The sequence below is a fragment of the Pseudonaja textilis genome, chromosome 1 (genome assembly GCF_049901715.1).
Source record: "Pseudonaja textilis isolate UNSWEBS1 chromosome 1, rPseTex1.2, whole genome shotgun sequence".
Taxonomy (NCBI): domain Eukaryota; kingdom Metazoa; phylum Chordata; class Lepidosauria; order Squamata; family Elapidae; genus Pseudonaja; species Pseudonaja textilis.
Genome location: NC_141990.1, coordinates 70352231 through 70377340, shown reverse-complemented (window position 1 = coordinate 70377340; position 25110 = coordinate 70352231). Strand labels below are relative to the sequence as shown.

General features: G+C 37.5%; 1 protein-coding gene across 3 annotated transcripts in view; it reads right to left on the bottom strand.

Moving 5' to 3' along the window:
* The window catches only part of SIPA1L2 (signal induced proliferation associated 1 like 2), an 82550-nt gene extending 57926 nt beyond the window's left edge, over positions 1–24624 (bottom strand). For all 3 annotated transcript variants that reach the window (XR_003374541.2, XM_087937581.1, XM_026705193.2), the window contains exons 1-2: positions 24333–24624; positions 3683–5324 (exon numbers count right to left, since the gene is read on the bottom strand). Coding sequence is in view for 2 of the 3 variants with exons in the window: in XM_087937581.1 (XP_087793707.1) it covers positions 3683–5057 (1375 nt within the window). In the remaining variant the exon portion in view is untranslated. The remainder of the gene's footprint in view (positions 1–3682; positions 5325–24332) is intronic.
* Positions 24625–25110: the final 486 nt, after the last annotated feature.

Sequence of the window (25110 nt, the reverse complement as noted above, 5' to 3'; positions counted from 1 at the left end):
ACTTGAAAATATGTTTCCTCCACCACCAACACAAGCCAGCATGGACAGGGTATTAAAAAAGCCAGCATTATATGTACCAATCTTATTCTGCTAGAAAAATGTTTAAGAGGGATTCAATTATTTTTTTATTGATTTTTCTTTGTTTATTGTTTTTGTCCTTTTATTCATCACATTAAATTACATCAGTTGATTTATATTAAGACGGGTAACCATAAAAATCTGTTTAATGACTGACATAAATAAATACAGCACTTCTTTTGGAAGCTTGGCAAACTTAACTGTTATGCAATTTATTCTAGGAATAATTCTTCTCATTATATAAGGCTAATGAAAATTATGCCAACTTATAAAAATCCATTTCATGTTATGATTCAACAGGGCCTTGACTTCCAAATTCCAAGACTATATAAAATGGGAGCCCATTGATACAAAGTTTGATATGAGTGCATTAAAACATAATTGTTCTCTCCCGGAACTCTCCCTCTCTCCCTTAGTTACTCATTCAACCCATTAACATAGATATGCAAGAAAGAAACAGATTCATTTTCTCTCAACTCTATCATTCTCTCAAATCCAAGCATGTTCTCTCACCCTTAAAAAAATATCCTCATTGATCCCCATTCATAATAATTTGTCTATATTCTCTATTCCAGGAAGAAATTTCAAGAGTTTTCTATTGAAGATGGCAATTGCTTGCCATGAAATTCCTCTTGGAAGTTAGAATATTTATTTTCTACAAAAATGTCAAGTTTTACCCATATGGTACACTGTCATAATCACAGCACCTATTTTCTCCATGTAAATAAATGTCTAACTTTCAATACTAAAAAGTATTCAACTGGAGCACAATTGCAATATTGAGAACCAACATGCCTGATTTATTTAATTTTGGTTAGAACAGTATTAAGAATCTTGACATGTTTGGAACACAAAACTATTTTTCAAAAATTAGTTTAAGAATCTACCACTTCTACAGTCAGAAAAGTTTCTTTCTTTCTGAGGGCAAACTTAAACTGATTTCATCATGTTTTGAGTTATATTCAACATAGAACCATAAGGCAAAATATTTTAGGAAATTATTAAACTTGAAAAGTAGGCTGCATGTTTTTTTATATATCTCTTGGTATGTAATATAAATTAAAAACAGATACTAAAAGTATCTGTAGCCCCAAACAAGTACAATGTCAAGAAAAAGAAGATGTCACTGTTCAAAAAGCTTGCAATGGTCTGAGAATTATAAAACAACAGGACACATACTATGGTGGAAGGAGTGACAGGTTAATAGTCACTTAGGTGAGATGAATAGTAAAGAAATTGGACGGATGGATGGATGGATGGGATGGATGGATGGATAGGAAAATTAAGATTGGAAAGCTAAAGCTCAGAAAGCTGATGGACCGATTTAAATATGTTCAAATAAAAAAGAAAAAGATTAATATAACAGGTGCTCAGCGAAATTGTAAACTATTACCAGGTAACAAGGAAAAAGCAAAACTACTTGGCTTCATCTTCTGCTAGTAATCGAGAAAGCAGGTAGAAGGAGTACCAGTGCAGCTTGAGGATGATCAAAACATGATAAATTGGTTTTTGCAAAGTGGCACTACTTCATTTCACAGAGTTACTTCAAGCCTAATCATAGAAGCAATTCAATTCAAGGCAGCAAATGGAAAGCATTCTATTTCAGTGCCATTAATAAAAGCATCAAGACAGGCCACTTTACTTCAACCAGACATTTTGCGTCACAGAGAACAGCTGAAATACTAGATGCATGAAGGAAGTCAAAGGGCAACCTGTGTCTTTAATCAAGGGAGAAGGAAGAATCTGAAGACTACAATCTAGTACTAAAAAATCTGGAAAATTCTAGAGAAAATTGTTAAATTATTTGGGAACAATGCAGTAACTGCTGAAAATCACCACAATGGATCAAAAACCAACCAATTACCCTTATCTCATTTTTTAAACTGGTAAACTTAATGTTAGTGGACTGTGGAAATGCAGTAGACTATGTATGTATGTATGTATGTATGTATGTATGTATGTATGTATACCGAAGCCTGATGATGGCAGAAGAGATTCTGCCAAAACATTGCTACAACTTTAAAAGCACAACTATAATGACGTGGGAAAATATCCGAACAAAGCTGAATACCATACATGTAAGTACCCGCGAAAACTTAAGAAAACACACATATTTATATGTATGTATGTATGTATGTATGTATGTATGTATGTATGTGTAGGTCTAGGTGTGTTCGGGTCTTTTCCCATGTAAAATTAAGAGTACCTTGGCAATGTTTCGGCGAGGTCCACTCGCCATCCTCAGGCTGGTGCTTTCGGCTTTGTGCCAGTGCAAGCAGTGTGTGATCGGAGCTGCCGCCATCTCTCTATAAATACTGGGGGGCGGGGGGCTGGTGTGCCGGGCTGGTTGGCTGCACTGCTGCCTCTTGATTGGTTGATGCAGTTGATGGGCTGTGTGATGGCCTTGTGAGTTTTGTTGTGGAGATATCGTGGATCTTGTGCTGTAATCTCCTGAGTTGTTTGTTTTGTAGTGATCTTTTTTCCATTAGCCTCCCGTGTTTTAACGGCTTGGGTAATGGGTTGTGTGATGACCTTGTGAGTTTTATTGCTGTGGTATCCTTGGTCTTGTGCTGTGATTTCCTGGGTCGTTTGCTGTGTGCAACTTCTTGAGTTCTTATGGTGTAATTTCCCGAGTTTTCTGATGTGATATCCAGAGCAGGTGGTTGTGATGTAGCATTCTGGGTTTGGGTCTGGCTTCGAGTTTGGGGTCTGGGTCTGTGTTCTTGGCGTGTGTCAGCTTGTTTGGTTTTGGGGTTGGGTCAGGATCTCACATCAGAAAACTCGGGAAATTATACCACAAGAACTCAAGAAGTTGCTACACAGCAAATGACCCGGGAAATCACAGCACAAGACCAAGGATGCCACAGCAATAAAACTCACAAGGTCATCACACAATCCATTACCAAGCCGTTACAACACAGGAGGCTAATGGAAAAGAGATCAAAACACAAACGACCCAGGAGATTACAATGCAGGACCCAGGATACCACAACAAAAGAACTTGCAAGGCCATCACACAACCCATTACCCAAGCCTTGCATTTTGCAAAGTAAGATTGTAGCCATTAGATTAGCAAATTAATTAAAACAGCCCTGCCATTAGATGGTTTCAGAACTGGTTTGAAAACTATGTTCCAACAATGCTCATCCACAGAACTAATTAATTTGGCAAGAGTATATATGAAGAGGTTCTGGGATTTTTAACTGATCAGAAATTAAATATTATACAGCAACATAACATTGCCATAAAAAGACCCAATAATTTAGATATATTTTTTCTAAATTGGTTAGGCTACTTCAGTTATTTTGCTGAGGGTTTTGGGCACCACAATTAAGAAGGAACTAAGTATGTTTATCCCTAAAAAGACTAAATGAAATTCCTGAATTTCACAAAGAAAATCAAGATATATCAATCTTCTCTGAAACAGTATGGCTTATAGTCTAAAGAACACTGCTGATGTCATATTTAGTTTTTAAAGCTAATTCTAATTATGCTTTTCTGTAAAACAAAAAAAGACAAAAATAGTCAAAAATCTACAACTCCAAGAACATAAAACCAAGCCCTTACACCTTGAAAGTGAAAGATGCTGAAGAAAATTACTCACCTTTTCCATAGAAGAACTTCCTGTAATAATAGGCACCAAGATCAATGTGTTCTATGACATAACGCTTTACTTTCTCCCTGTGGATTGGTTGATTTTCCCTTGGTACTTCTAAGACGGAAACACCTGCATTGGTGCAATGTGAACTTAGGGAAGATTCAAAAGAGCAATTATCTCCTGAAGAAAAAGATGCTGAATTTGCTCTTGAGAGTGCGATCCTCCTATCTCCTTCCCCACCAGTTTCATTCCTGAAATAAGGACAATTCAGTACTAAATCACTGCTCTTCCCATCACCTTCATCAGCATCCAAATTTTCCTTTGAATTTAGATCCTCTTTACTTCCCAAAGGAGATTCACAGCTCCCAATCTGGCTTGCTGCCAATGAAGTCTGTGATGCAGCTGAGGCCCCGGTGGTTATATTCTTCCTTTTGCCCACATTAATTTTAGTAGCCATTGCTTCATTTATGTTAAACAGGATACTCTGAACATCATAGTGCGCAAAGCACTTCTGACAATTCCAAGGATGAGCGTTCTTCTCAAGTCTACTATCCTCTAATTCAGCTGCGAATTTTAGTGCTTCGTGTTCACTTTTAGCAGTTCTCAGTTTCTTAAAAAGAGATGTTTCTACCGACTCTGATTTTAATCTCCATTTGAAAGATTTTTCCTGATCTCTACCTATAAGCAAGGTACTATCCATATAGTCCAGTCCAGAAATTCTGACAAATTCCCCTCTTGAAATCTGGGTTGCCGCGTGGAGACTTGGAGAAATTGTGGGGTCGCAGTGGAAAAATTCAGGAAGTCCAAACGGTGCATGTATTTTACGCTCAACATTCTCTACTGTATAGCCACGAAGCATTGCAAAAAAGTTATCTCCACACAAGCCTTGTCTATCAATTGATGAAGTACTTCCATATTCCCGATGAAGAGCTGCTCCTGTATTTGGGTTCACAGCACTCTGGTCCAGAACATCCTCAGTGTCAATGTCACTGATTGTAACATCACTATTACTTCTTTGCCGTATAGGGTGAAGTCCCTTATGTGGAGAATGGATAAAAATGTCTCCTAGTCCATACTTGGCTCCTGCAAATTCCAAATCAAGCTGTTCCTTTTGCTCTCTTTCATTCTGATCCCCATTTACTAATCCACCACTCTCACTTTGAGGTCTGTCTTCCCAGGTAGCATTGGGTAGTTCCTTGACACACTCTTTCTTAGGTGGCCATTCAGATACCCTGGCTCGGACTCCCATTTTAGGCACAGCAGGAGTACCATTGGCTGAGTTACTATTTTCACTTTTGTTGCTGGTATTTAGAGATATAGGAGGACCCATATTACCATTCTGAGCCTTAAATTTTCTGGCAAAGTAATCATCTGATTGCATAATTCTTACAGATTCCCTGTATCTTGAGGAACCTCTGCTAGGCCTGTGCTTTTCTTCTTGTAAAGAAAATGGAATAATATCCAAAGAAAATGGAATATTATCTTCAAGACTGGTGGTGTTGCTGTAACATTTCCATTATAAATAAAATAAGAATATATCTAAAATTTGATTCTGTTGCTGTTTCAGATGATATTCTTATATAATTCATTTCTCATTCTTCATATATTTTGATCAAGAATGAATCTGGAGTTGATTCACCCCATGTACCTGCCACATTAAAAAAGAAAGAAAATAAATTAACATATATTTTGAAATGAATATGAAAATATATATTTACAAATATACCATCACCTAAAATTGTAAATAACTGTAAATAATTAAATTAAATTCAGCATGTTCTATTATTGCTAGGTGTAAATAGGCAGTTTCATAAAACGTGAGGTAATTTTGAATATCCAACTATTCCCTGCTCTCTGTAGAGGCTCGTCTCCTATGGTATAACTATTGTAAAATTGTAAACACAGGGTTTCTCTATAAGAGGACCTACAGAGATTGATTCTAGAGGCTTCAATACTAGATTTAATATTTAATAACTTAAAATGAATATTTAATATTTACAGTTATATTTACATTGTTTACAATATACTATATAATTATTATACTTTATCTTGATTGCAAATTACCTAGAGTTAAAGTTGGAACAAGGAAAGTAAAATAATTCTACCACAGAACCCCCAAGGAATGAATGTTGGCAGTCTGTTCCTACCAATCTTCACTGCAATGTTAAATTATTGGTTTTCTTATCACAAGAATCTCTATCTTTTAAAAGACCCCTTACTGAAACTTGAATACAGATTACTTACATGCTTACATTTCAAAAAATATCTCAGACCAGACAACATTACATTTTCAACTTGGATCAAATTATGTATTAATGAATGATAGTAGATTTATTTGCATTTTTAAAGATGTTATGTTACATAATTTAAGGGGAGATACATACATAGTAGAAAGTACAAAGTAGAAATGTCCAAACCAGCCAAATCTGATTGTAATCTTTAATTCTGATGTGAGATTTAATTTGATTTGATTTGATTTGAACATTTGAATTGAAGAATCAGCTATGAATCAATTTTGATTAAAATATTTTCAGGAAACTGTATAAATCATCGGAGGGATCTGATCTGAGAATTGGAATAGAGTTGCTAATTTTATGCAAAAAGTTATTCCATTGATAGATTTCATTAAATTACCAAGTAACAGGCTATCAAAACTGAAGCTTCCCCCAAGCATAACACATATAATAATTCTGATATTTGCAAACACAAATTGTTAAGAAATGATCCATATTTTCTTTTAAAGAATATAAAATCCATGGGTCAAAATAAAGCTCAACTAATATTTAGTAAAGCAGAGTTTTTACTGATACTCATGCTCACAATAGGAACTGCTAACAGCATATTAAATATACAAAACTGATCTGGAACTCTGACCCCTCTTTGAACTATGAATGAGCAGTGTCAGATGTATTAATTTATTTTGAAGAAATGATAGAATCCAATGAGTGTTTTGATCTGGTTTAGTCATCAGAGCCTGATAGACCATGATTTAATCAGATCATAAACAAGACAATCATTTGAACTCTTCTTCCTCTCACAGCACATGCTCTTTTAGTAGCCCATGGGCTCTGTGGAAGTAGATAGAGAGCAGTCCCAACTGTTCCCTGACACTTGTGGACTTGATCCATCCCTTTCCCTGCTCATTAAGAGATCTGATAGAGGGGCGAACTTTTTATAGTGACAGACTCAGCTCACGTCATAAGAGGGCGGAGTCATACCCAAGGCTGGACTCTAGAGCAGCATGACAGAGAACATGGCGGATTGGACCCGGGAGCTGGTAACCACCTTTCTTTAGGAGGTAGAGTGACAGCAATTTTGAAAGAGACTATGAGAACTCCCTCTTCACAGGGCTATCTTTGATCCATCTGTTTTTGCCAGCTATTACTCTGTCTTTAGTCTTATCTTCTTGAAGAAATTTACTAAGACTGTGATTAGTGTTCAGCCACTATACATAAAGTGGATAAACTAAACTCTTTCAGACTGTATTCAAACTTGGAAATGACTCTGATCATTCTTGCGGAAGATCCGTATTGAGACCTGGATGGAGAGAGTGGCCACTTCTCGTTCTCTCAGATCTCTCAACAATTTTTAATACATTTGACCATTCTGATTTCTTGGAAAGTTTAGACCGGAGAATGGAAACACTGCTCACTGGATGGTTCTGCTACTCCTCTAGTGAGCAATTTCAGGCACAGGAGGGAAAAAGATCAGCTCTTTTGTGGATGGCTCATGCTTTGGACCTTTCTCTCTGCTTTTTGTCAAACTGGAAGGAAAGGCCTTCCCTTAGTTTGGGGTATGGAACTATTAATAGACTGGTGACACCAACTGTACATGGTTACTGTGACCTACACTGGAAAAAAAATCTGAAAATCTGAAAAAGCCCAGTGGGCTTTGGAAGTTGTCAGGCCTGGATAGGATAAAATAGGCTGAAACTGTATAGAAACAAGACATTTGTTCATTAGGATTATCTGGCATCTTCAGTGTTGTCTCTTGATGGGATGGTATTGCCTCTGAGTTGCCAGATCTGAAACATCCTGGAGTTATGGCTACTCCTACTCAGTGGGAAGACAGAAATGCAATATACTCAGCATACTTCCCATTAATACAACTCTTCAAAATTCTGTACATTATTTATTTTTATTTCTTTTCAAACAGCTTTTACATTTTTTGTAAATCCATTTTCCAGTTATTCTGTTGGAATGGGGTATCAAACTCAAGGCCCACGGGCCAGATTCAGCCTGTGGGGGTGCTTAAATCTGGCCCATGGGGCTGACTTGGAAATATCAAAGTTTGCCTCTGCCGACCAAACTGGGCCGCATGGAGGACTCACGAGGCCCCTGTGTGGCCTGTTTTCAGCCTCCATGGCCTCCTGCCTCGTGAGACCTCCATGCAGCCTGTTTTTGGCTGGCAGAGTCCTTTTTCTCCAAAATCCTCTCTTGACACTAGTATATTAAACACTCATCATCTTATATCCCTCGCCCATGTCCTCAATTGTTCATTCATAAATCAATCATGCATCTAGATTTATATTCATTATTTCACTATACGTATTTACATAATAGACTTATTCAAAACCTACAGAAATTTTCTGTCTAGACCTTTCATATGGCCCAGTCATTTCTTTGTTTTTTCATTGCATTCCCAGCCATTCACTTATACCCTTAGCTGAATATTTTTCTCCTTCAAATTTATTCAGAAGGTTCCCAAAACACATATCTGTTTTTTCCATTATCACCACTCACTAGAGCATAACATGGAACCATTACCAACTGGGCATAGCAATAAAGCTTTTTCTAGGAATAGAAATATATTCTCATGCGCAAAAGAGTCAAGTTTCAAAATATACATTGCAGATGCAACATTTCTGTTAGAATGAAAATCAGCTACTAATGGCTATGAATCCAACCCTATTCATTTGTCAGTTCTTTTTCCTTACCTGACTTTTTGCCACCCATTTCTTAACTCTGAATGTTGAGGAATATCTGCACAGTATTTGCATAATGGCTTTGTCTGGCCTTAGATTCTATACCTGGGTTTTTGCTAGCTTCAGCTCAATATTATAAATTTATACTTTAACCTATATCTAGAGAGCTATAAGATTTCTCTCTGTGAAAAAGTGGAAGTATAGAATCCTTACAAGCCTTGATAAACTATTTTACTGAAATAATTTAAAAAATTGTTCAAGAAGAAATCTGACATATGCAGAGTATAAGAGACAAGCTATGTAGGATAATCAAAGTTTACTTTCTACATCTCTTCTGCGTTATATCTGAAAGTTTCCTACTACATGTCTACACATGTCTGTGCAATGGACCATGCTGATTTCTGTACCCCTGTTTCTAGTGTTGCTAATCTAGTTCTTGCAGCAACCTGGGTTAGGCCAATCCACATCTTCTAACATAAGCCAACTCTTTCGTTCATAATGAAGCCTATATCTTCATCTCTCTGCATACCAGCTCCATTTCACAAGATCTTATTCAGACCTGTTGCATCCTTTCCTTTCTCTTAGTTTCACAGACACAACTTATTTTTCTCTTCCATTTCATTTGCTAATTCATGCCTTTTATCATAGTCTCCTCTTATGTTACAAGTTACAATATTTCATATACAGTAATTACTACCGGATATTGGCAGTTCAGCAGTTCGAATCCCTAGTGCTGTGTAACAGGATGAGCTCACATTACTTGTTCCAGCTTCTGCCAACAGTTCGAAAGCACGCAAAAAATACAAGTAGAAAAATAGGGACCACCTTTAGTAGGAAGGTAACAACGTTCCATGCGCCTTTGGTGCTTAGTCATGCCGGCCACATGACCATGGAGACATCTTCGGACAGGGCTGACTCTTCGGCTTTGAAACTAAGATGAGCACCGCCCCCTAGTCGGGAATGACTAGCACATATGTGCGAGGGTAACGTTTATATTTACCTAATTATTACCTGATAGGTCCCTATACATTGACTCAAGTCATATTGGGTAGTGGAAGTCAATCAAGACTTTCATATAATACTCGTATAATAAGGTAGAGCACATTGTCATCCTGACTTGTACCTATAGCATGTGCACAATCAAAGCACACATTTTCTCCAAATAATGGTCCTACTTTTCTAATCCAAACTAGAATCTATAATCTAGACTTTATCTTGTGTTACTTCTGAAGATTGCTATCCCTTCTTTTCAAGCCATAATAGCTAATAGGGTGTCATTTTCTACAAGCAAGTATTTCATTCAACTAATGTTCAACTTTAACTCTTAAGTTTTAAGAATGCTTTCCATATTCAGAGATCTCTGGTTGCAGCTAGGATATAGTGCAGGGGTGTCAGACTAACGGCCAGATGCGTTACATGCTGGCCACATCCACCCCCAGTTTAGCGAAGGAGAAAAAGTTGTGATACGTCATGTAGTGACAACGTGACGACAGGAGTTTGGCACCTCTGATATAGTGGGTTTTAGAAAAGAAAAAGCTGCTGCTGTTACTTCAACCTGAGAACCTTTTCTGTAATTATTTGGAATTTTGACTACTACTTTTGAAGTGCTGTAGCACACACAGCTAAATAAAATGGGAGCTTTTCTGCAAGAACAATGAGCCTTATTGTACCACTGTTGCTCAAATTAATATTTAATGAGAAGAGATTGTCTTTTTATAGAACAAAGATTGGTTAAGATGAGTCCTCAGGAACCTAAATAATTCCCATCTCTAATATGTTTACAATTAAAGCTATCAGAACAGAGCTGGTGCCCAGTAACATTGCAGCATTGTGTTTCAAAGAAACTCCAGATGGCTCAGGAAAGCACAAATAAAGTGGAGAGGGCAATTGAGGATATATCTAAAAAATGCCAAGTCAGATTTAAAAGTAAATCTTTGTGACATTTTTTTCTGAAGCTAAAAAATAATGGATGAAAAGACATCCTTTATAAAACAGAACACATTAGTTGGTTGAACAAAACACTTTAATAAAAAACAAATAGAAAGCTTATTTTGAAACAGGTAAATCTATTAATAAATCCTCAGCCTAATAGGAAAAAATGAAGATGAAGTTTGCAGCATGACTCTGTACTATGCACATGAATGCTGTACCAAGCTATACATCAGAAAGTTGAAGAAGTAAACAGAGGAAGAAATTTTCCAGATTAAAAGGAACTTTTAGTCATCTCGATACTTCAATCACCACTGCCAAAGGCCCAGAAAATAAATAAATAAGTGTGTATGTGTGTGTGTGTGTGTTTGTATAAAATCAATGAATGCATTTAAAAAAATATTTGAACATTTTCTATTTTCTCTTCAAACTAATACAATATTATTTTTCAGCTAGTTTCTCTAAACTAGGCTAAAACTGATTTAGCCAATAATATATTCAGCACAATGTGATGATCTTTGTAAAGGAACCTTTCCTTCCGTTCATACAGCAAGCATCCTGCAAATACAATTTCATATTCTCTTAACTACAGTTTTTTTTTTCCAAGCTGGAAATTCAACTGCTAATGTAGTAATGAAAACAGAAAAGCTTTGTTTCCTATCATGCTAAGAGAGACAGGGAAAAGGGAGAGAATGAGATAGACAAATAAGCAGGTATTTTCAATATTTGATATCTTGATCAGTAAAAATTTTGCTAATGGACAATATGAAGAAAAATGCCACATGGCTTGTTTCTTTTTAAAGAACAAATCTGATGAAGGCAAATATACATGTCACAGGATAATGTTGTAGGATCAAATTTGAGTCAATCATGGGGACAAGAGATTTAGTCTTCCAAACTTTTGGACTTGTGCTGGAGCCCATCTTTGGAGAACTTCCCTCTCATATTCACACATTCTAGAGCACGGGTGTCAAACTCAATTGCGTCACATGACGTCTTGTGACTTTTTTGCCTTTGTGGAGCTGGGGTGGGTGCAGGGGTGGGATTCTACAGGTTCGCACCTATTCGGTAGAACCGGTTGTTAACATTCTAAGCAGTTCGGAAAACCGGTTGTTAGAAGAAATTACTGGCCTAATCCTGTAAGGAAGGCAGGAAGGAAACATTCTGGTATTGTTTACAGAAACTGTCTCTCCGTTAACCCTTATTACATTCTTGGCAGGACTAGACTTCCTGTCTCTGGAACTTCTCTGGAGTTTTTTCCACCTTCTTTGCTGGTACTTTGCTTGTGTGGAGTGACCATTCAAAGTTACAATGGCACTGAAAAAAGTGACTTATGACTGTTTTTCACACTTACAACTGTTGAAGCATCCCCACAGTCACGAGAGGCCAGGTGAGGAGATGAGTGCTTCGATGAGTTGGCCATGCCCAGCCAGTCACATGACCACCAAGCCATGCCTACCAACTAAGCCATGCCCACAGAACCGGTTGTTAAAAAATTTGAATCCCACCCCTGGGTGTGTGTGGCCTGCGCATGATGCATCCAGCCCGCAGGTCACCAGTTTGAGACACCTATTCTAGATAGAAAGAGAAAATTTCCCTGAAGATGAGCTTCAGCACAAGTCTGAAAGTTTGGAAGATTAAACCTCTTGTCCTGGTGACCATCTCAAATTGGATCCTAGTCTACGGTGCTGTTTTAAGAAACAAGCTAGTGTTCGATATGTGTACATTACCGTTAGAACCTATTTATAGAGCTAATAAGGATTATTTCTCAGAGATCTCATTTTCCATGCTTCTATTTCCATGCATATACAAATGAAAAGAGTTAAGCTAAGAAGAGATTAGATAATCATTTGTCTGAAGTGGTGTAGGGTTTCCTGCCTATGCAGGGGGTTGGACTGGAAGACCTCTACAGTCCCTTCCAACTCTGTTATTCTAATTCTAAAACTTAAAGAGGCTATACAGGAAGCAAGACAAAGCAGAATATCCAAGTCAATTTAGATTTAAAATTCACCTCCCACCTCTATTGTTTCCTGGCATCTGAAGTCTGAGCTCCATTTAGTTGCTGGATGGCTTCCACTCAAAGGAAGGTCAGTAACATTACCTGGATTCTTGGGCATAGAAATGTGACGGGCATTTATTGGCAAAATGTCTCTTGATTTCATTGGTGCAGCATTTTAGAGCTGATTTGGGATGACAAAGTTTAAGTATAGCTGGCAAGGGTGAGGTGACATTAGCTGTCACAATTAAAAGCATAAACCAAGAACACATCTGCATTGTTTTTCTAACTGACAAAGAAATTCTGACATAAAGTTAGTTACTAAATTAAACCTAGTTTATTTCTAAGTAAATGTATATAGAACTGCAGTTCTAGAAAGTGGCCCCTTTCCCATCTATGTATTAACTGAGCCATTTATACTGCTCAAATAAAGAGTGGTTGCACTCTTGAGAATTAGTTCTATTCTTAAAGGTGCTATAAGCGAGTTTTAGGCCAAAGCTGTCAGAACAATTTACAATTTAAACAAAAAAATATATAAAATTCAGACACAGTATCGCCTAATAAAACCAAGGAAAAACAGTTGCAGTACAAAGTCCTAAAAGACACCTGTGCATTTTGAAACTTAACATTTTAAAAAAAAAACCTTAGTTGAAGTCTTGTAAAATACATGGTAACAAAGAGAACTGACAAATTTATTTTTCTCTACAGAGGTAATTCAATAACCAGGTGCTACCATGGAAAGGCTGTTTTGCTAGTAGCTACTTACTTAACCTGAGCAGAGGCACCTGGAGATAAAACAGATAAAGCTGAGGTAAATATGGAGATGATGCTTAGCTAGATAGCTTGACTCATTTAGCACTTGAAAATATTTTTTTACCACCAAACAGAATAAGGTTAGTAATTTTGGCCAGAACTAAGAGAAGAGGCTAATAGCAGCACTGACCCAAAGTGGTTCAAATCAATCTGTTATTTCAAATAATATGACTTCTGAGCTTTGGCAAAGCAAATCAAGTCAAGATATTATCAGATGTCTTTCAGCCAGAGCATATCATACCCATACTGGACTCCAAAGAATTTCTATAGTCAAATCAAGCTTGTTATTACATAAAAATGTGTTGCCGGATTGGGCCCTGCCTGCCTACTTTGCCTAATTGAAGGGATAGCTTCTCCCATATACAGTAGGCCAAGAGTTGCATTGTTCTTCTGCATATGCCCTTCCTTGAAAGAAGACAATGGAGAATCTATTACCTTGGGCTTTTTAGACTTCTCTGGTAAGCTTAAAAAAATAAATAAAACTTATACTTTTATTTATTCCAGCAAACTGGAACAGCCTATATGGAAAAAAAATGCTGTTCTAAATTACCTCTACATCTATTTATAAGCTGTCAAAGTGACTCCAGGACAGGCCTGTCAAACTGGCAGCCCTTGGGCCAGATGTGTCATGCACAGACCACACCCACCCCAGCACCACAAAGGCAAAAAAGTCATGATGTGATTTGAGTGTGACACCTGTGCTCTGAGAAATATGGAGGCAAAATCTTCTTTCTTAGTGGATCCTACCTCCAGCAGCAAGATGCTTCAGAGAGCGGGAGCCATGGCAGAGAAAGTTTTTCTCCTGGATCCCACTAGCTGAAATTCCTTGACTGCACCATACCCCTTCTGCTTGAGCAAGTGGGGCAGTCCAAACCCACTGGCTTGAGACAGTTCCTAAAGTAGCCTAGTCCCATTCCATAAAGGACTTTAAAGTTGATATAGTCAATCCCTTGCCAGTTGGATCCAGAAGCAGACTGGCCACCAGTGCAGCTCACCTATACTGAACATATGTTGTTTTCACTTTGATTTTCATCTTTTTTTTTTACTAAATTATGTGATGATTTATTGCTTTAGGATATTTTCAATTATTTTATGACATTTCATTCATTGTGATCAAGTGGATATGGTAATCACCACAAATAGTCTGTGCTGGGAGTCAAACATTACAAAATTGTAAAATAAATCCACAGCCCACAAACTGAATCTGTGTCACTTTGCATAGGCATAATTCTATATTATAAACATTCAACGTTTATAATATATTTCTATTCCTTGTGTGTGTATGCCTTTTCTTTCAGCTCTTACATAAATATGGATTGCAGACAAAAGTTTGTACAATGTGTACTTGGAACTGTCAATGACTTGGTTTTAACAACCATCAAACTGCTTTTGTTAGATGTAAAGAGGTAGAATAACATTCTCCAACTGCTACAGCTTATGATAAACATATATAATTTGCAGCTGTTCTCACCTTCACAACAAATCAAATGAATGCAAAAAATGTACACACCCAACAGTTAATGTTATTTTTAAAGACAGCTGTAACCACTGGAGGAATCCCATAAATGCCTATAGTACTTATATTATAGAGCTGGAATACATTTTAATATCAGCAGCAACATTTCAAGATTGGTACAACACATTTTCACATTAAACTAAACAAACTTATGGAGATCCCTTGAATGATTTGTGCATACTGTATTCTTCATTTGTTCCTATTTACTGGTACAACCATAAGTAAACCAGGAATAGATGTGCCTTATAATGGCATGTTCAGGGAAGAGTCCTAAAGTCCTGCAATGCAAACATTGCCTGATTTTGAATGTACGTGGATAGATATCAATGCATGAACAAAAGGGGAAGGAAGGTATTGCATTTGCTTCCACCTTTCCATGGATGCCACTATTTATCATGCTCTTCAAAGCCAGTGACTTGACTAATAATTCTCAATCTAAGAATCTTAATCAAGAAGAAAGTCTGATATACGAACCTGGAGTGTAAGAGAAGCCACTGTTAAATCTCCCCCCCCCCCAATTCTATAACACTTACGGATCTATTTTCCCCTTCATTCACTCAAACTCGGAAAACAGAAAGCCTAACCTCTTCCAGAATTGGAGCCCAAAGCAGTTCAGGGCCATTTAACAAAAAGAACATGTATCTGCCACCTACACAAGATTTACGTAAGCAAATTCCTCATTTTGTTTACAATCCAAGAAGCTCCACTAACAAACAAACATGTAAACAGATTCCTGATTTATCAAGCTGTACTAATTTTTTTAAAGCAACTATATAATTAATGTCTATATCATTTTTATTCTTAATAGAAGCTTAATAATACCATTCACCCTATGGTTATTAATGGTATGAATTAATGTATAAGTATAATACAACTAATATATTTTTACAAAAGATACACAATTGATCCTCATTATGAAAGTTCTGTCCCAGGTAAGACAATCACAAATAGTAAGAGCTTGAATTTGTAGGAATTACAGGATTAGATTCAGAGCTTATGGTCATCCTTTTCCTCCTACAAGTGTACAGCTTCTCTCTTCTTCCCAGAGATTTAATGTGCAATATTCTTGCATTAGCTCCTCCCTTCCTAAGTTGGCTGTAGCAGATTTCACTGGGTCAGCCCAGCCATGAAGCTCCATGAGGAAGTGTTACAGCAACTACCTTCATCTTCTTTGGAGAAACTTGATTGAGCTGGGTTGCTTTGCTTCAATGACTTTTGTGCTTCAATGCACTCTTTCAAGATTTTGATGGAGTAGGCCCTTAACCGTATGCTAGTGCTACTCCAGGAGTCTTAATCCAATTGCCACGAGCTATTTGTGAACTTCCCCAATGTGATAATTGAATATTCCCTCCACTTAAATATGCTAGATATCAAGCAGAGCCTAGTGGAGAAGATGGCAAATGTGAACCAAACCATGCTACATTAGATGATCAGGCTGATTGACCAACTGTATCCAGCAACTGTACATCAATGGCTCCACATCAAGCTGAAAAAGTCAAACAGTGTATCAACAAAAGTTATCTTGGCCCAGTTTAACCTGGAAGAAAGAAAACTGCAGGGAGACATGGTCAGAATTCTTCCAAGGCAACAAACAGTAATTTTGAATTACAGAGAAGTAGATTTTAGTTGGATGTCAGCAACATTCCCTCTAATTTCTGACAGGCCATGTACAGGGGATGGGGGAAAGCTTTTGTTCTTTTTTTCCCAAACCAACTCTACATGTGTACACCACAATATGAGTATACAAGAAAGTTGAAAATATAAACAATAATAACATGTTAGCATGTTTACATATCTCTTCAAGGATAGAAACCAGAAAGTATAATAATTGTCGACACTTAAAAAGTTGTGCCTGGAAGTCAGTTGGATTCCTGGCAACCATCCCCACATTTTTCAGAGATAGTTTGCCACTGTCTTCCTCCTAAGGCTGGCTGGACCAACTCCCACCTACCCCTAAAGCTGGCTCTGGGCCTAAATTTGGACTCACAATCTCCAATTCCTAGCCCAGTGCCTTAAGTGCTACATCAAACTGGCTCAATGGATAAACGCTAACAAGATTATAATTCAACCTCACTAGTCATTGATCACTGATAATTGCAAACAATGTTTTGTAAGTATTTGTAATCCCCCCTTTTAAATTTTATGTGCAATAAAAAATATTAGAAAGAAAAAAGAGCAGTGAAAGGGTTCAGGGGTCCCAAACCCGGCAACTTAAAGACTTGTGGATGTCAACTCCCAGAATTCCTCAGCCAGTTATGCTGGAAGTTGAAGTCCATAATTCTTAAAGTTGCCAAGTTTGGAGACCTATGATTAAATAGAACTTTCTTGTTCATTTCCCCTATTATTTCTTTCTTCTCTGGATGTATTCTGGACTTATTTAAACTTTCATTATTAATTTAAAAACTGACATATTTATACTATTAACAATAACCCCAAACCCTTTTTGCATGTAGAAATTCCACATATATTAATTAATTAGTATTAATTAAACATTTTCTGGAAGGAGGGAAGGAAGAAATTAAATGGGGTTTCTTTGTGGGGAAGGGGGTGTAAGGTGGGAAATGAATTCAACTTTTTTTTGGAGGGCACTCCTTCATATTGTTAGGGCTCTATTACTCCAAGACTGGAAAAGCCCTGGGCAAAAGGCACCAGCTCATTTAACAGCAGGAGCGAACACTTAGTACTCCTACCATGAGCTCCGCACACTGCGCTGCTACCAAACGACCTTTGCTGCTGCAGTTAAGCCAAAGCAACAAGCTTGCCTAGGACGCTTCACAAATTGTGAGCCTGAAGTTTTATGTGGTTACATTTGTATTTATTATTTAATCTGAATTTTGTGCATAGTCAGCCTTTTGCTGTCTGTGCAAGTTTCATTAGTGGTATGCATGCATGTAAATGCATACAGTACTTAAGAGGGAACATTGGACAGGAGGCTGAACTCAGTGATCTATGATTTTTCACTCTATAATTCTAACAAAGCATTCTACACATCTAAAATTTCTATTAACAGAAAATTATGTAATTTTCCTACTTTAGGTAACTTAGGTAATTTCCTTAATTTTCTAAATTAGGTGATTTAATACATTTAAAGCAATAAAAAGTGAATTTCAGCTCTGTTGAATTAGTTTTTACTACTGTACTAAGATCTACCAACCCTAACTGGATAAAAAAAAGATTCTGAAAAAAAAAATTAAAAATATAATTTCAAGGATTTGAGTCCTTAATTGAGCATATAATCTATCTATCCAGTGTATTTATTGTCACAATTGTTCAATACCTAGGAATAAAAAAATCCTTTAATTATTTTCAAATATACAAGACTGCCCATTTTAACAAATATTCTAAATGTTCTATTTCAAATTATCTCAATTAAACAGAATATTACCAATCATATTTCTATGGTTGGAATTCACATATTTGAATATATATCTTTTCTTTCCTAAAAACTGCACTCTATTCTTTCTTTCATCTGTGTAAGTCATTGTGTATTATACATACTAAGTAATTAAAAGTTCAGTTCCTGGCACAGTTTTAGTTAGTTATGTATTTGTCCAAATATTTAACAATGATTATATGCTCATACCTAACAGCATATTGGCAACTATTTAAGACAAGTAGGTAGATGAGGCCTTCGTAATTCTTTTAAATAGCATCCCTTTAATACAGAAAGCAAGCTGAGCATTGTTATATCCAATCCCACACCAAAAAAAATGCTACCAAAATGATAGAGTACTATTGATAGAGATATCAACCACTTCATTACATACTTTTGCTACTTTTAATGCTGGTAGAATGAAAGAGAAGAGGACAATCAACCAGCAAAATGGATTGACTCAGTTAATAATATTAATGAATGTACTATTATAAGGCCTGAAGGACCAGGTTATTGTGGAGAAAAAAAACTAGATATGTTTGCAAAAACTCAACATTGACTTCATCAGACATAATCAATCAATATATACATTTCCCACAGTTGTCATCAAAGAATGTGTTCTGCAATATCTAGAAAGACAAACCCTGTCATAGACATATCTTCCACAACCTACTCTTGAAATATAGCATAAACATTTAAATTATGTTTTCCTCCTTCAATCTAAAGACAGCACAACACAAATTATCCCAAATTATCTAGCACAGCAATCTGCAAAACCAAATATTAACTTACAAATTTTACTATAATAAAGCAGCCAAAATAAACAGATACAGATACACTAGCAAATAAGTAAGAAAACTAGAATTATATGTACATGTACTGATTTTTTTTAATAGTATTGGAATAATGCATCTTGGCTAATGCATCATATTGTTCACGAGGTTACATTTGAAAAGTGTTCAGAAATTGAATTTAATACAAAACCCAATTAGGGTGCTAATTAGTGTAAAACTCAGGTCTCATATGATGCCTGTAGCAAAATATCCAAATACAATTTAAGTTATTGATATTGATCAGCATACATTGTAATTCAAGGGCCACCTTTCCTATTATGAACCTGTCCCACCATTAGACTCTGAAAAAAAGTACCTACTGAAAAATGCTTCCAGTTTAACCTTTACCCTGGGCTGCTATCTTTTCTGGAATGAACTCCCCAATAACTGCATGAAATTCTGTTCTCCGCTGAAATAGCTTACAGCCTGTTATCTAAAGTACTACCTCTCCCACTATAACATTTTGCAAACAATTTTATTTGTAAGGTATGTATGAGTGGGTGTCTTCAATCCGTTTCTGGCTCCTGGTAACCGCCTGGACTAGATAACTCCCTTCAGTTTTCTTGGCCTGATGCCTTCATCATAAAACCAAACTGGGTCTCAATTTAAATTTTAATGGGGAGAGAGAGAGAGAAAGAAAACACATTAGCTGCTTTGAGTATTTGCCATAGTAGGAAAGTGTGTCAAATATGTCAAATTAAAAAATAATAGAATTTTCAAGGAAGCACACGTATTTCACTAATGAAAAATGTTAAGTTACCTAACTTAAGCTATCAGTGCTACGGTGATAAAAATCAACTTCCAGGTAAGAAGGTAAAATCAAATATAATTCAGAGTTTTTATAGCTTTCTCATTTTCATTTCATATATCAACTTCTGAATTCTATAGAAGTTTTCAATTTTTTTCCATCTGCTATCTCTCTTTCTTTATTCCTGACCTTTCTAAATAGGACCACTATTAGAATCTCAGCAAGTTCATTCTAAGAAACTTTACAAGAAATTAACCTTCCTTCCACTGATAAAGTTGTAAAAAAGGATGGGGATTATCCATGCTGTTATATAAAGATCTGATTTGGACTACTATTTTAGGTACAAAACTGGGAAGAAAGCCAAGATAGATATGAAATCCAGCTGGATGGCTGGGCTAATGACTCTTTCTTAGACCAATTCACTTCACAGGGTTGTTATTGTAGGGAAAATAGGAGGAAAGAATCATAGAGCTGGAAGGGGCCATGGAGGTCTTGTAGTCCAACCCCCTGCCTATAAGGCAGGTATTCTTATTCCATTGAAGACAAATGGTTGTCCAATTTCATACAGCTTTGGATTGCCCACTATACTGGCCTATATACCCATCTTATACTTCATCGAGAAAAGCAGGCAATGTTATGTGCTGGATGCCAGCATAACAGACCTTATGACACTTTCAAGCAGCCACGTCCAACTGGTATATTCTATTCTCTTGCCTAAAACCAGGAGGTGGAATAGCTTCTGATTTTGGATAGTTTTGCTTAGTCTGAAATGCCACCAAAGGGATCTCATCTTCATCTTCCAGATGGTTTTCATGTCATATGCTGACTGATTTACATCCCACTGAATGTTAACATAATAAATAATAGGTATCTGGGGATTCCATCTTGCTCAGTGCATTCCTATTACATTTTGTTCCCCATCCCAAAAATGTATCCTTTGATTTCTCATTTTATGTGTGCTTTTTTCCATGTTGGTATTTAAATTGTGAAAGAGGCACTGGAGTGTCAAAGGAATATTAAAAACAATGGTGTTATGAAGCAGCTGGTGTTCTAAGTATGCCTGTATTTCCAGAGCAACAATTTTGTCTAACTTTGTTGATAGAAGAACTAGGGATTCTTATAAATAATTGTATTACAAACAAACAAGAAAACCTGTTCCATATTGCTCAAAGTTTATCAAATATGTTAGTTACATTATTCAACTGAAATTATATTACTAAAATGCCAGACTTAATGAAAAGGCAATGTACATATAGCAATGTACATAATACTGTACATGATTTATTTTTCATTTAATTAAAAGGTAGTGTACTTTGTAAAAAAAAAATCCTGCAAAGAAATTTCCTATGTAAAAATTAAAATCAGAGGCTATATTTAAAAGCCTTGAATGCTAGAAATACATCTTGTGAAACTAAAATTCAGTAAGAAACATCTAAGTAGAATTAATTAAAATAACACATGTAATCTATGAACTTGCAACTTTACTGAGCTTGAAAATCATTATGTATATAACTTATATTCAGACATTTAAGAATCACAAATGACATTTATTTTGAGTATCTTCTTTAAATACCACATGGTTAGCTTTAGTAACCAGTTATCAGAAATTCAAATCATTTATTGAAATATGCATAGGTAGGAACCAAAGAACATCTGTGGTGAATTTCTTAAGTCATATTTTCTTCCAGCAACGTATGTATTATACTGTATAAAATGCAGCCTCAATAATTCAAGAATACTGTCTGCACCTTAAATCCACCTTTGAACTAAAAACATACAGTATATACCTTTTAACCTGAGATCAATCATATTGGGGAAGTAGAAGCCAATAAAACAATTTCATTCTGAAATACCAACATTTCTATAATTCAAAGTGGGTAACTGATTAAATATGAAGGAGCAAAAAATAAGAAGACTAATGGCCATTTACAAGTGGTACATTTTATGAAGCACACAAATTGTTCTAAACTTTGTTAAACCATGAGAAAGAAGAAACGAGAGCTTACTTTAGAAGAAATAACAAGGCACAATATATGTAAATAAACAAATATTTCCTTAAATCTGGATTCAAGGACAACATTTGAAAGATGTACAATTCTGTACATATTTACTCAAATATCCTTCTGACTGAAAAACAACAACCATCTTACAATTGGAAAGACTGCTGACATCAAAATATTAGAAACAATAGTTAAGAGAAATGACTCTTTTTAATCAAAGGAGTAGATCATCTTGGCTTATCTTATTCCTATCCTTCCTTTTAAAACTTGTATAAATCAAGTACTTAAAAGTATTAATACAATCAATCAGTTAAAGTTTAGCTGGAAAATTACTTTATATAAATGCAGGATTATTTTGATGTTATCCGAGTTTGTTTTAATACTGTAATGCCCCACAATCAGTGATTTTATCAAACTACTATATAAGCTGGAAACAATTCTGTTTTTCTAGGTACAATAAATAGTTAGAAAACATAGATAGTACACAAAGTTCTTGCAGCATTTTGAGATCTATTCAGTTTACAAGCCTACCCAAATCCCATACAGGATTTATATATTTTAATTCTAGTCATTGAAGTAGAATCATTTATGTTCAGAGAGAAAAAGTTTCTCTTTAGCAGAGCTTAAGCAAAGGGGAAATATAACCACAAACATATTTCCTGAGCAAGTGTTCATATAAAAGGAGGTTTTTATCTCAGTTTCATACAATTGCTAACCACAATAAAACACAATACTTTCTTCAAACTCTTATTTACCCTCATACCACAAAATCCTTAAAGAGTTGCTCTATACTCTTTTTTAATACTAACAAGCAATCCTTTCACACTAAACAAAAATTCAGCAGCTAAATAACACTGCTAATTTCTTTGTGCTGAGGACATTATGCTAATTGAAAAATAATGTGAAAAACCCTGAATGCAAATGTGGATTTTTCTTCCCAACTATTTGTTTATTACAAAGATAGAGAAATTTCAAACAACATGCACATGCAATTAACAAAGTTTTGACAAACGATCAAGTAGGGAAGAATGTAAATTTGGTTTAAATCATTTACTATAAAGTGATAACTATATTCTAATAATGGAGCATAAGAAATCAGGAGGTGGTTCAACAGTGCTGTACTTTCTAAACGATGCAAGAAAGCCATCTAGTGTTAACATTTAAAATGAAAAGTGACCCCCCCCCCAAAAAAAAAAAAAGACTGGATAAAGTATATACTTAAGAGTCTTTGCCACAACATAGTTGATTGAAGCAATATTTTGGAAACAAGGACCTGGACTCAGAAACAACTTTTCAAATATGTTTTAATAACACTATACAAGTTTACTTTGTATACCGAGACTTATGGTAATGGTCAAAGCATTGCAGTGAGCTTTGTGAACTAAATTCCCAATAGGAATGAGAAGCCCTTCTAAAGGAAAGTTGAACAAAAATTCATAAAGGGGGGGGTATCCTTCTCGCATCAAACCAGGGCACCATCTACTTTAAAGAAATCCAGAAAATTAAACAAAGGGAATATGTGCACACAGATATTCAGAGGGTGGGCAGGATCCAAGAATGGGCAGCAACAGGGCGGGGGAAACATTTCTTTGTGATTTTTCATACATAAAACATTACAGCGACTGGATTTGCAGCAGATGGGGTTTTTTTTCCCCCTCATCTAGGAAGAAGCAAGAGTCTATCCATCGTAAGCTATTTCTCCTCGGAGAGAAACGTACCTGAGATACAAGTAGGTACAACCCCCCCCCCCAGGACAGCGTTCTTTGAAAAGTCAAGTGGGTAGAGCCCATACCACTGCCATGCACGGTGCAAGCAAAATGAGGATGAAATTAATGTGCGTATAATATATCGGAGGCGATGGTCAACGTATAACAGCCATAATAAACATTGCAGGGCGAGAGGGGCCAAGGAGGTTCTGGCAGGCGGCTTGTCCGTCCCTTTGGATTTCACACACACGCAGAGAGCTCTTTTTCCAAGGGAGGGCCCGATCCCCCAGGCAGGCAGGCGGGCGAAACAACAACTCCTTCGCGACCTCACTTATCCCCGCTCCAGAGTCACACCTCCCTGCCTTCCGACCGCCCATCCCGTCGTCTCCCTCGGAGGGCTCCAGTGGGGAGAAATTCACGGTCGAGCTCCCGATGTCCAAAAGGGGACACGCGAGGTCCCGGAGGGGGTCAAATCTTGCCAAGCTAATAAAATTTCTCACGCTTCTCTTCGTGGGGTTTTCCCTCCCCTTAAAAGAGAGGCGCCCTTTCTTTATCCCACAGCCGCCTCCCCCGCTCCCCAAACACGCTCTTTCACACGACCCCGGGTGTCATTATACCGGCCACCCCAAACTACAAAAGACGCCCTCCCTCAAGTCTTCTCGCTTCTTCACCACTCCCCAAAAAAGAGAGGCATCCTCGGCGGTAGGGAAGGGAAGCCGCTTTTCGAAGGAAGCAATCTCCGTCCCGGCTCTCCTTGCAGCCCCCCGAGGAAACAAACGCAGGGCGGGCGGAGGCGGCGACCCTCAACTCCTCCTTACCTTCTTTTTCAATAATCAGGTCGCCCGAACGGGCTGCTTCCCGGCCAGGAGCTCATTGACCATCCCGTCGCCCGAGCTCCTCTTAAGAGTCACACGCACCTTGGAACCAGTGCCGGGCAGCGCGCTTCGGGAGGGCGGAGATGGGGATTCGGTGGATGGGAGGGAGCGAGCGAGCGAGGGACCAACGGCTTGTTCCCCGCCGCGCGCCACCTGACTGCTTCCCCAGCGCAAGAGAGTTGCACAGCCACTCCAGGCGAGCTGCGGCTCTGTCCGCCTCAGCCGCCGGATGGGAAGGAGGGGGGAGGGGGGGGAGAAAGAAGAGGCAGATTCGCTCCTCTTCCCAGCCACGCCTTCCCAAGCGCCTCGTTGGCTCCCCTCGCTCGAGGCGTCCCCACGGCGCACGCGATTGGGTCGCGCCCTTTCCCGTAGGCCCCGCCCCGCCTCTCGCCGCTCCTTTTCCTTCCCTTTCTCTCTCTTTTCTTTTTCTTTTTACAATGGTGTTTTTTTTCCCGGCCTTGGGAAGTGGCCGCTGCCGCCGCCGCCTTCTTCTTTCTTTCCCAGGCAGCAAGGGCGGGGTTCGTCTCCTGACAGTTCTGCTTTTGGAGGGGAGAGGGGGGAAGAATCTCCTCACGGGGGAAAGTTTCATCTGCGGAAAGCCCTGAGCGGAGCGCGGGCTTACTTGGTTCGCGATGCGCGTCAGAGCTCGTCGGAACGATTCCCTGTGGCTTTTTGCTGAGGGGGAGCCTCAGAGAAGCTTTGCATTGGCCGGATTCCCAGC